Source organism: Streptopelia decaocto (assembly GCF_964273445.1).
Source record: "Streptopelia decaocto genome assembly, chromosome: 6".
Lineage (NCBI taxonomy): Eukaryota > Metazoa > Chordata > Aves > Columbiformes > Columbidae > Streptopelia > Streptopelia decaocto.
In genome coordinates, this window is record NC_138660.1 from 60,047,788 (window position 1) to 60,060,444 (window position 12,657).

The 12,657-nt window shown below is 37.9% G+C and overlaps 1 protein-coding gene across 1 annotated transcript in view; it reads right to left on the reverse strand.

Annotated features, from left to right (window-relative positions):
* Nucleotides 1-10,456, reverse strand: part of DPP10 (dipeptidyl peptidase like 10) — a gene marked incomplete at its 5' end in the record, with an annotated part of 220,898 nt that extends 210,442 nt beyond the window's left edge. The window contains 3 exons of the mRNA XM_082055996.1: nt 1,944-2,039; nt 9,622-9,736; nt 10,367-10,456. Of these exons, the coding sequence (XP_081912122.1) occupies nt 1,944-2,039; nt 9,622-9,736; nt 10,367-10,456 (301 nt within the window). The remainder of the gene's footprint in view (nt 1-1,943; nt 2,040-9,621; nt 9,737-10,366) is intronic.
* Nucleotides 10,457-12,657: the final 2,201 nt, after the last annotated feature.

Here is a 12,657-nt window from a genome sequence, read left to right on the forward strand (position 1 = left end):
CAGCTCCTCACTAATGAGTGCTGAATATTAAGTGATATATTTCATTCTCCACGCATATTATGCCACCCCTGCAATGCCACCATGCCATGAAAGAAAATATAATCTTATCCTAGGTCTTAAAAATATAAATAGAAGCAGGAAACAGAAATGCTGCTTAGCATGACTCCTCCTCATTTTGTTTATTATTTCATTGACTATACTGGGAATTTCCAAGGAAACTAAAAAAAATATCTGATACATAATTTTTCTGTGTTTGCCAGAAATACTAAACAATTAGGAAAATCCTTAATTATCCTCACTTTTTCCTCAATTCCCATGCGCACACATACTCTCGTAAGAAAAAAGTCCATTCTTTCCCTTTTTTTGTACCACTGGACTTCATTGTTTCTTTGGCAAATAAACACAGGAAAACACTCAACTGCAAGCTTGGAAGTTCTCATATTGGCTGAGAAAACCATCACTGCAGAAAGACTGCATATTAGTACAACTGTACACCTAATAAAACACGAGGTCTTTCTTTATTTGTAGTATTATTTTCATTAGATAGAAAAGTTCATAACAGTACAACCTTGTAGCTTTTAGACTGGATGGCTTACAACCTCTGCTTTTCACATGACAGTAGTAAAATTATCTTGCTTTGTATCAGTTTCTTAGGATGGATTTTCAACACCACAAAAGAAACCTGTATCCAAGCAGGTGTTTAGCACCAAATTCTACATCCTGTGCAGTCTAGTCTAGGTGAACCTGCTTTAGCAGGTGGGTTGGACTAAATGAACTCCAAAGGTCCCTTCCAAGCCCAACCATTCTGTGATCTCAGCAACCGCATGGTCACTGGAGTAGCTGGGGAAAAGGAGCGGCAGGACACTAAATTGAACCTCCCCTCTTTTACCCCTAAAATACTGGATAACACCACCAAAAGAGCCCTGGAAAAAAAGTCTAACTGGACTTTTCTCACTTTTTATCCTTTTTTTTTTTTTTGAAATGCACTTAGCCTTGTTAAGCTCATTTCATTCTTTAGAATATACCATAAAGCAACAATTCAGTTCAGCCATATAGCTTCCTACAAATTAAAACTAGTTCTAGTTATTACTAAACACCAATGTTAATTAATATAATTGATTCATTATTTCCGGTGCAAAGTTATTCTGAATTTACATACACAGTCACCAGACTTCCAAACTCTGACCTTCCATGGAGCACTCCTTAACAATACTCTATTTTGCACAAAGCCTATTGTTACTCCTTTGATTATAATACCTGGAGTAACACAAAGATCCAACTGTAACGACACAACCAGATGGTCGCTATTTTGTTACTTGTACGTTTCTTGCAAGCAGAAAGAAGGTGAACAACCCATGTGATCAAGAGAAAAGGTGTTCAATGAGTTGAAAAAGAAAGCTTTAATTTATGTTCTTTTTTATATCAAAACTGCAAAATTCTTTGGGAATCTGCACACCATTCATAAATCATTTAATAAAGTAGAACATTCAATGCAATTTGTAGACATCAGAAAATTACTAAAAGCTGTACAAGTATATCAAAATATTTAATAATCCATTCCACACGTGAAGAGTCTGAACCAGTTCTCAAATCCCAAAGCTCAGATATTAATAGAACAATTTAATTTTCTGAATTGATCTTTCTGTGAACCCGTAAACAAGATCCAGTTCTTAAAAACAATTCTTCATCACTGCCTCCAACTGAGTCAGTAGCATAAATCGAGCATTTTACTGAGTTTCTGCTAGACAGAAATTTGAAATTAGAAAGCCACTTCAAAAATTAATGAAACAGACATGATTCAGAACTGAAGGAAAACCAGGACACTGGCCAATTTCAAAGGAGTTTGAAATTTTAACCTATCCTTTCTCAGTGCCTAGGTAGTGTTATCATTCAACACTAAAAATTATTAACTACTTTCAAATTATGTGAGTTTATACACTTACCATTAATCCATTTGGCTTCTGGATTATGAACTATGAACTCTTTTCTGAAGAGATCTTCCAAGGACAATCTGGTTTCTGACGAATTTGCGAATTCATCTAAAATAAGCATAACAGGATCATTTTAGATAGTCATTACAATCAATATATTTAATGTAGTTTGCATAACATTGGAATTACAGGACCATAATACATAGTTCAAGGGTTCTATTGAAATCAATAACAATACTTTGATCTTATTTTTTTTTTCACTACAAGAAAAGGATACATTTTTCTTCAGTAAAACTTCAGAAAACACAGTATTGGTACCTCATGGACAGGACAACTGAAGAACACAGTGCTTGGCTATTTATTACACTAGGACTGTAGTGGCAAAGTTCCTCCTTCCCACAGCCCTACACCACGAGAAAAGTCTGATCAAAGCCAGTACAAAAACTTCCTGACAGCCAAAGGATGCATGTCATATTGATGACCTTATACAGACAGAAACTACGTAAAATACTTCTGTGAGTAAATCTTGAACCAATTTCACCTATTCTACATATTAAAATGTAAAAATGTTTTTTTAAATCCCACTGCATTCTATATTTACATTTTATAGCTTATGTTTGCTCTCTAGTGATAAGCACAACATAACATTTAGCTAAGAGCATTGTGTTTTTCCCAAACATGATAGAACCCAGGAATACTGTGCTTCTGAACATCAGGCAACATCGATTTTCAACATACAAAAAAGTTGCCAGCTCCTAAAATCATCTCCACACTTTAGAAAAAAGAAACTCTGCTAAATTCTGCTTTTCTTGTGCTGCAGGTTAAAGTAGCAGAGATCCAACAGTGAACTGTCACATACCATGTGAAATCAAAGGTATTATTAAAGCAAGTTTTGTTGTCAAAACACAAAGGTTCCAATGAATATTCACTGATAGCAGCTATGCACTTCATCTAACTGCTTTAGGCTATTTAGGAGAACAGCAGCTGCCAAAAGCTGCATTACACGTTGCCTGTGCACTAGCAAAAAGATGCACCTATGCATTTCCTATGCTATCAACCAGACAGATGCCCGCTCAGGTCTTTTAATCATTTTATCATTACTGGGCAGGTTTGCCATAGCATACTGCAGTATTTCTCTGCTCTATGAACTTTTCTTTCCAATGTCTCAGGCATCCACCTTCTCTATGAGAGGATCATTTGTCAGTCAGATTTTGTCCTTACAGATTGCTGAAATTAAACAGTGCCACTGATGACAGACCCACAGAAGGAATATCTGGAATCACAGCATCAAGGAGCAATCTTGTTATCGTTCTGTCAACCCAATATGTCACCAGCCCATTTTTAACAAAGTAATGTGCCACGTAAGGGCTGTATTTCAGATGAAAACATGACCCCTTCACAGTGAATAAAGTCAATCATAGTTTCATTATTGGTCTTTATTCAGCCAAATTTCTCAATAAGAAGCCCAGCTGAAAGCTTACTGGAATCCACAACAACATGATTTTTTTGCCTTTAAAAATGTCAGCACTGCCTGCTGCAGCCACTTCAGTCAGTATTAATAAGGTGCATCCTCACTGTATTGAAAAGAAACGCCTTTTTAATGCACATCATAAATTTTCAGCAGACACAAGGCCATCTGAGCTGCTCACCCCACAGCTCTGCTGCACTTTGAATGTGCCTCCCTCCCAGGTCTCAGCACTTACTCACCGTGATCAACTCTTCCTGCACCTGATGTCTTACAAGCCTAAGCAAGGAGAGTTGTTCAGATTGTCTCTCATAAGACAAGCGTTCTAATCCTTAAATAAGCTTTTTGCCCTCTTCCTGCCGTGCAAAATCACCTGTTTGTTTTTTTTTTTTTAGTCTCCAAGTCTAGCGTGGGACACAATATTCCACTTGCAGTTTTACCAGAGCTTTTTGGCATAGTAACATTATCTCTCTTGATCTATACCTAATCCCCCTGTTTACACATCATGGGACCTTGTTAGCTCCTGCCACACACAGAGTTTTTACGTTCAAGGGAAGCACACGTGTGCAACTCAGTTCCACAATTACATTCCCTGTCTTCAAAACTCTGCTTCTAACTTAACAGCATCAAATACTGGGCTCTTCATATGCCCATTGTCCCCTTTCTCCATAACCTTGCTGACTACTCTCCACAAGCTGTTTTCCATCACCTATTTTGATTCGAGACACCCTCGCCCTGATGCTGTTTGTGATCCCAGAAAGTGTCCCTATAGCCTTTCTTCTGTCTATTTATTGTGACCCCTTATATCCTGCCAGTTTGCCAACTATCAATCAAGCTCACACAGGCTTCTGTTGCCAAAAATTGTTTTACCCAAGGCAGTTTAGTTTTCACAGGTTTTTTTTTTTTTTTAATTAATTACTTTAATAAGAATCACTAAAACAATACATCAATTGTGTACAGAAAGGCTGTCAGAGAACAAAGGTGCACCAGCTCTGCTGCCTTCTATCTAATTCACGTGCCTGACAAGTAATCTTGATATAAATTGCAATTTAAAGTAACTTTTTTAATTGTTAGCATTTCTAAGCTGAAAAAACTGGTATTTTCAAGCAACTTTACTAGATATTTGACAAATACTTTTTTTTTCTGATGCTAAGTCATTACCAAAAGAGAACCTTGTTCATAATTCTTGACATGAGCTTTTCACTCTGTCAATATCTCACATTGTATCACTTTTTAAGAAAAATGTTGATTTGACATCAAAAGACTCTAAAATATAATAGTAATTTATGTTTCCAAAATGCTTAGTTTGTACATAGCAAGATGAATTACCCATCATGTTAACTCTCAAAGCACTATACTGGGTTAATCTTTCTTGAGCACAAACACAAATTAACATGTACTTCACAAAGTACCTGTTTTATTTTAAAGACTGACTTTTTCCACTTTATGTTTCTTACCACCATCTCTTTTTCACTTCCATTTAAAATTTCATGGAATTATTCCTTGAAGGAATCATATTTCCAATGTCCTCACACTATTTCCTACTGATTTCTATATTTCAGTCTGAAATTATATATCCTACATATAGAAAACACACAGAGATTACAAAAGATACAAACAAAAATCAAACGTTAAAAACTAAATGGCTACTTTTCAACTACAGATCAAACTAACAACAGTTCAATAACTGGTGTGTTTTTATTCAAATTACAAACCTGTTTGTGCTTACTAAACTAGAAGACTGCAAAAGTAGAAATTAATAGCCTCGTTACTTTGCATGAGTTTATAAGATATTATTTTTGCAGGTTAGTAATTAAAAGTAGTCTAAACACTCATAAAATGTACCTTCTAACTTAGCAAATATAACTATAAATGATGTAGTGTAGTATATTTTTAACTCAAACTCCTTACTGACTTTTCCATCCAAAAAAAGTTTTAACACCAGGAATTAGGATAAAGGTTTGATGTTAAATGCCATCTAAAAAGTGGAAAAACACCACTAGTCCATTGTGTGCAAGCTAACAGGTGTATCTATAACTGGGAATTAGTACACTTCATATTAAGTTTTCATGAAAAAGGAAAAAGAACTTGCCAGAAAGCAATCAGATATCAAAACTTGTTTGCCAATTTACAGTACTTACAGGGAGCCTATACATCACTGAATGGAAACCTGAATCTCCTGGTAATGAATTTCTACTTCAGCAAAAGTAATTTCAAGTTTGCTTTCTATTCATTTAAGAGTGGCATGAGAGATGGTGTGGAAGGGTTGGTCCAACCCTTTTCTAAACACAAGATTTATCTATTGGACATAATCCAAATGGATCCTCTTCCTAGAGCTCAATTTTACTCAAGACAATTTCAAAAAAGTATTTTCTGTCAGTTTAGCTGACCTAAATGTTCCCTAAAGGATTTTTTTTCCAACAAAGCTGTCCTGGTTTGTTTGTTTGGATTTTGTTTTCTTTTGTTTTGTTGGTTCTGTTTGTTTGTTTTCCTCAATAGATAGCAAACTCGGAGTTTCCTTTGAGTCTATGAGTAGAGTTACATGTGATTACCATATTTAAACCATTACACGATTTAAATGCCGACATCACCATCCCAGTAAAGGAGTCCCACATACAGCATTTGAGTCTGGCACAGCTTTAGAAACTCTAAGTTAACATGAGGGTAGAACTATAGTCATTCCCAAAATGGAAAACAGCCTTAAGTGTTATGGTAAAACGGCTGTACAAAGGTGGCAACGTCTGTACAATTTTTAGGCTGTTCCTATGTGATTTTTCATACAAAAGCTTTTAGTTGCTAGTAATTCTAGTTTAGCATTTCTCGGTTTTGAAATGTACATCAACATTAGTCAATTAGATAGGTCTCCAGAAAATCCCTGTGATGTGGAACATACTGCCATGATGCAAAGAACAAAAACGTGCCAATTTGAAGGCAGGAGTGAGGCACTGATCCCAGAAGATTTACCTATGAATATTTCAGGATGTGCAGGTTATGTGATGAAACTTCGAAACCATGAAATGGAATAAAAGCACAACAAGAACAATACTTGTCTTATGTTAACACTGACATAGAAACTAAACAATGGCATCTCATAAACAGCTATTTCCGCCTCTGCACTGGCCATTAATTCACAATATAAAGAAAGTTATATTTATAGGATCGTTCCCAAAGTATTTTCTTCTTTTAGTCTCTCTTAAATACTTCTCCAGTAATCATCTCCAAGTATTACACACAGAAATCACTGGATTCGTAATTAAATTGCCCCAGAAGACAGACAGGCTCCTATTCTGAAACTCCCAAGTTCTTCCACACTCCAGTCCCTTCAAAAAGAGCAACCTCATTCTTTGGCATCTCCACGTACTTTATCACTGCACTTTTCCTTATTCCACCAAGGCTCAGAGAGAGCTGCTGAGCCTCAGCAAGAGGTTACTAGACAGGGAGTCCATTCAGACTCTGCCACTAATCTCTTACATTACTGAATGGTCTGGTCTTCCATTTCTCCATCTCTGCTGAGAACACTAATACATCTATAAAGTTTCTGAGTGTTAGGACAGATGAAACACAATATAAAGGGGACCAAAATATTACTAATATTGTTGGTATAATTTACAAAAGCCACAATCAGAATTGCAATGCAGATATTTCTTATTTTAACAGAAGCTACTAGGAGGTCAAAATACATCTCTTACTTCAACACAGTTTCTGCTTAGTGTTGTATTTCAAGTTATATTTCATGTAATAAAAACACTAACAAAAAAACCAAGAATTTCCATTTAGTTTTAATACTGCTTATATCTTTAGCAGAAGCTAAAACGTCTTTGAAGACTTTTGCATACAACTTACATAGAAGATTTTCTTTTTGAGCCTTGTTATCTCACACAGAAGCATTGATCCCTCTATTAAAAAAGGCATGAAAGCTGTTGCACAAAGTTTGAGTGAAGTCAGATGACAGCTATTAAAGTGCAAGTTACATTGGGGACAAAGCAACATATAAATGATTGTAGGCAAAAGGGATAATTTCTGGTGGATTTGGCATATCAGTAAATACACTTTTGCCTCCACAAGACTTTTAACACAACAATCAGGTTTCTGAGCAACCATCATCTGAAATTATTATCATCTCCATAAAAAGCAGCAGCATGATGCACAGTGCTTAAGGGAACTTACATGAAATCTAAAAAGGGCGCATTGGTACAGGCAGAACTAAACAGGGAAAGAAGTCTCCGATGTTCAAAATAGTATTAGAAACAAAAAGCAATGTACTCTGAACTATCCCAAGGTAATATACAACAAAATTCTCACTATTGCACTGAACACAGTGATAGTCTGATCTATTATATTTTATAAGAAGAATTAGCAAAACTAGAATAACAAATTAGTAGCCCCTTAGAGCTGAGCACTTTGCAACAGTCAGACCTGTGAGAGTCTCCAAGTTTTTCCTCCCCTCAAATGCTAGACACCCCAAAGTGATCTTGAAAGTGAAGTGATCTTGAAGTGATCATGAAAGTGAAGAGGGAACAGCCCTGATTAGGATCAAAATAGGGAAAGTAGCTCTCCTACAGTGTACCTCCAAAGCTTTCTTTGGTAAGCATTTCCAACCTGCAAGAAACCCCAGTTTTACAGACCTAGATCATTTTGGGAAAAAGGTTTTTATTTATATCAGGCTCTACAGTCTCTGTGGGATATCTTAGAGCATCTGAGCTGACAGAACTAGTTTTCACTCGCATGACTTGAACTGAAATGTAGGTCCCAGCTTACATCAAGTTTTCAAGCAAGCTCTCTGGATTCTGAAACAACCTCAGAGATGTTGTAATTCACTGAGCTTTTTTAACATATTAAAAACACTTCCCTAGGTTGTTTACTTTTTTATCCACAAGTCCCTTCAAAGACTTCAATTTATGTTTTTACATCATTAATAATTCTATACAGAAATAAGAGCCAGAGCTGATGTTTATTATTGTGGATTCTGCATAACACTTTTGAGATTTTACAAGCCTTAAAAAAAATTACCTCTCCTTGAAAAGAAAAACAGTCTTCTGTCTTAAAGTGTACCAGGATATGCCACCATTCGCCCACAACATCTGGTTTTTTATTATTCCCTGAAGAAACTCCTATATACTGAAACTACAGCAGCACATCTTTGCTTTTATTTTTCTCACAAATGTGCTAAGTGGAAATAAGCAAACACTCATTTCTTTATCATTCCTTGGACAGCACCATGTATATGTACTAGGTCTTTACAGAGAGGAAGCAGAACAGTCTGAACTATTACTACACACTCTCTCCAGTTGTCTCATTCCCTCTGACAAGCAAAGCTTTTTGATCCTTTTCCATTCGGTCTCACCACCTTCCTTTCTTGCTCACGCACAGACCCAGCCCAGCTTCCCTTGATGAATTCATCCAGTGGCCAAATAATCTGGAATGACTATTCAACTAAAAAGCGCTTCATTAACCTTTTGGTTGAGACAAACTGAGCACTTGCATGGCAGAACATCTGCAGACCAATATTTACTATCTAGCCATGCCAGCCAAATCAGGTACTTTACATTATAACTTTAAATCTTACAAAAAGGATTCAAAGGTATTTTTTCTTTAACACTTGTGCAGTGTTTCCTTCTCTTAGGTTCCTAGACGTAGTTAAACGGTTGCTGCCTGAGCAGCAAAATCTTTAGAAAAATAAACTGTATCAAATTATAACAGCAACAACAAAAAAATGTTCAACTGCTTTTTTTTGTAAACTATTTGCCCTCCCCCTTTTTTCTTCTGCAACTGAATCATTAAGTGATTTTGCCTCTCTTTGAGAAAAATAAAAGGTAAGAAGCTTGTGCATATATGTATGAAAGATGCATGCTTCTGGTTCAGTGAGGAGTTTCACTCTCAGTAGTTTTCCATGACATACAGCCTTCTCTTAGCTCATCTGTGAATCTGAAATTACACCAAGACACAAGTGACAAAATCTTAAAAGTCAGCTCCCAGCTGCTGAGGCTAATGAGGACTGCTTGTAGCTGTCTCAAGGCTGAGACAATCTTAAGGACCTATTGCCAAAGCCAAATCTTCTGCTCCACAAGGCCTTTGATAACTTGAGTCCATACAGACACCAAATTTACAGTAGCCAGAAGTTAAAAATCCTTCAGGGCAAGAGATGCTTTAACATTTACATGTCATTTTAATGACTGCATTATGAATCATACACCTTCAGTAAGATAAAATAAAGAAGTAGGTTACCTGGGGTTAAAAGAATGACAGACATAGTGATGAGTGAACAAACAACTAGAATCACCAGCAGCGCAATAGCAATTCCCTTCCAGTTCCTCTGCGGAGGGCTGTTACTTCCAAGTTCCTACAGGAATGGAAAAAAATAAAATAAAAGGAAAAGACCATGTTTCATAAACATATATTTCTAGAACCATTAGTGACAGGAAGATTGCTCTGTGCATACTCATAATCACAGCACGGGAGGCGATCACGGTCCCTCCCCTCTCAATAGCACAGAGTCATCCAAAGGTGTGCAACTCTCATGCTTTTTAATAGATATCTCTCTTTTTAAAATATATATACATATGTAATTTGGTACCCCTAGGAGACAATCAAATGAGCTTATACAGGCCATCCAAAATACAACTGGTGTTCAAATGTGCTGAACATAAACTTCACGACAATATCAACTAGCAGTTTATAAGATAATTATAGGAACGAAATGTAGCAACTTATTGTAATTCCACCTAACGTGGTATGGACCATAAAGGTTTAAATACACATCCTTTTTAATGTACACTATTAAACTTATTTGTAATAGAAAACATTTACAAAACTGCCTGAGGCTCCAAGAATTCCATCTGAAGCTACACAGCTCTTCTCTACACAGTAGTTCAACTGTAAACTGCTCCCCTATTACGCATAAAAAATCAACAGTAGCTTAAAACAAATGTTAAATGAATTCTTCTGTAACTACTAGTACACTTAAACCTACATTGTCTGTGGTTACATGTTTAACTGCTATTAACTCCAGCCAGGTGCCGTTTAGGTTTTTCAGCAGCAGCAACGCATTGCCTGAGTTCATGGTACAGTTACAGACCAAACAACATGTAAACATCTAATAACAGAATGACAAAAACAGTATGACAATTGTTTCATACAATCCTAACTTTCACAGAAGCTAGAGCTGGCAAGCATCAATGTCTCTCTACGACTTTTACTATAGTAAAATTAAATGGCTGTGGTATGAGTCTGTGAAAAGAAAGGGCTTCTCAGAAGATCACAGTTCAGCCTGCTTACAAAGTTGTTACACAAGCGCTTCACAGGCTGCTCAAACTTCCACTAAGCTCCAACTAAATACTGGGTGGGGTAAAAAATGTGGGCTTTAGCCCATGTTCGCCCTTGAAGACAACACCACATAAAAGCCCTTCCACAAGACCTGCTGCCATGACATGCATTAGCACAGCCCTGTAAGGCCAGCTCTCCATTGAATGCACAGGCACTGACTGCCAGGAATGAGGAGAGATTGCTTGGAGCCTCTCCTATTCGATCTGCAATCTTGGGTTTGTAATCTTGCAAGTACACAGCAAGGATATTCCTTTTTCCCTTTCTGCTGGACCAAAGGGCAGAGGGATGCGGGCAACTCTGCCACCCCAGACATCTTGCTCTATGGGTAGGACTAGGACATAGGAAGGCACCTCCTGCTATGTTTTATAAGTTTCCAAAAGCATATTAATGCTTTTTCACACACATTTCATTTTTGTTTTCTGAATTATAAATGAGTGAGAAATTGAGATGTTTTCACAAGAGAAAATGACAATGTTCTTGTGTGTTCTTGGCTGGCATACACCAGCTCAACACCATACACCACACACAACAGCATCTCGGTGTCTTTTTTTCACCTGTTCACTTCCACCTGTAAAAGACCATTTCTCTCCCTGGTCCTCTTTTCCAGGAAACACAAGGGGGATTCCCCTAAGCTGTCTCTAAGCAATACCACAGGGGAAGGCTCACAGGAGCCCTCAGACCACGGCAGCTCCCAGCAGGGAGCCCAGTGCCACCCCAACAGGGCTCCCACCCCGTCCTCCCGCCTGGCCTGGGCCTGGCTGAGCTTGCTCATTTTAGAGATTGTTAGCCTAACCAGAGGGGAAAAGTAGCCAGCCTGACGACTCAGTTTAAAGCCTAAGCCACAGCTGGTCTTCAGGGGACCTTCTCCCACACCTGACAGGTGTCAGCCTTCCCCAGCCCACACCTGAAGCCAGCTCAGGCATAGTGGTAAATGGCCACCAGCCAGCCTGGGCTGCTCTCAGCCCTTCCCTCCTGGTGCCTGTAGGAGTAACTGTACTTTTTTATTATTACACAAATCTCTTTGGTGTTGACACTGATAGTAGATGACACTCAGTTACAGCACATAGGAGGAAATCACTGAGGATAGTGCAGTTCGGTGGACAGCTCCTCTCAGACTAAACTCCATGCAGCGTTCATGCAGCCATGCAGGAGAAGCCCGATCACCATAACCAACAATGCACCTTTGATGCCCATATTATTTTTGCTAAAGTTGAGGTCTCCTGTCTTCCACAGGCAAGGGTGAAAACAATGGTATAAGCAGGAACTCCTGGCATCCATCTCCTTTTCCCATCCCTTTGCCTCTATTTCTCAGCCTCTTGCAAACGTGCCTGCTCCCCTCATTTTCTTCAGCTCCTTCTGATTCACTTCCACCTCATTAAATACTGATCACCACAGCAACCCCCTGACTTGCCTTATTGAATGTTGGTCTTCTGGGCCTGCTTGATGGCTTCACAAGCCCCTTTGATGACCCCTAAGATATGAGCATGGCAGAGTTCAACCCTTTCTGGACTGATATGAACTTATTCTGAACATAACACCATAAGCCTTACTCACGTGACAATTAGTCCATTGGTAACAGAAGAACTAGCAGCACATACAAACAAAAATAAGTGGCACTGATAAAACAGGAGTCAGCCTCAGAGGATCATGAAAGCCTACTCCAAACCCTGCTCCAAAGGACTAACTTAAAACGACAGAAGCTGGACAACTTGATTAATGTTTTCTGTACAAAAGCCCCTAAAAAAGCGTACCAAGTCCTCATTATTCAAAAGGTTCTTCTCTGCAGATGTGAATATTGTTCAGTTTCTAAATATAAAGTTCCATTTTAAATACTTCTCCAATTTTTTTGTAAGGAGCATATCAATGGATGAATCACGTACTGAACATACAAAAGTATGTACCCACAGTGAGAAAGAAGGGGGTCTTCCAACTAGTTGA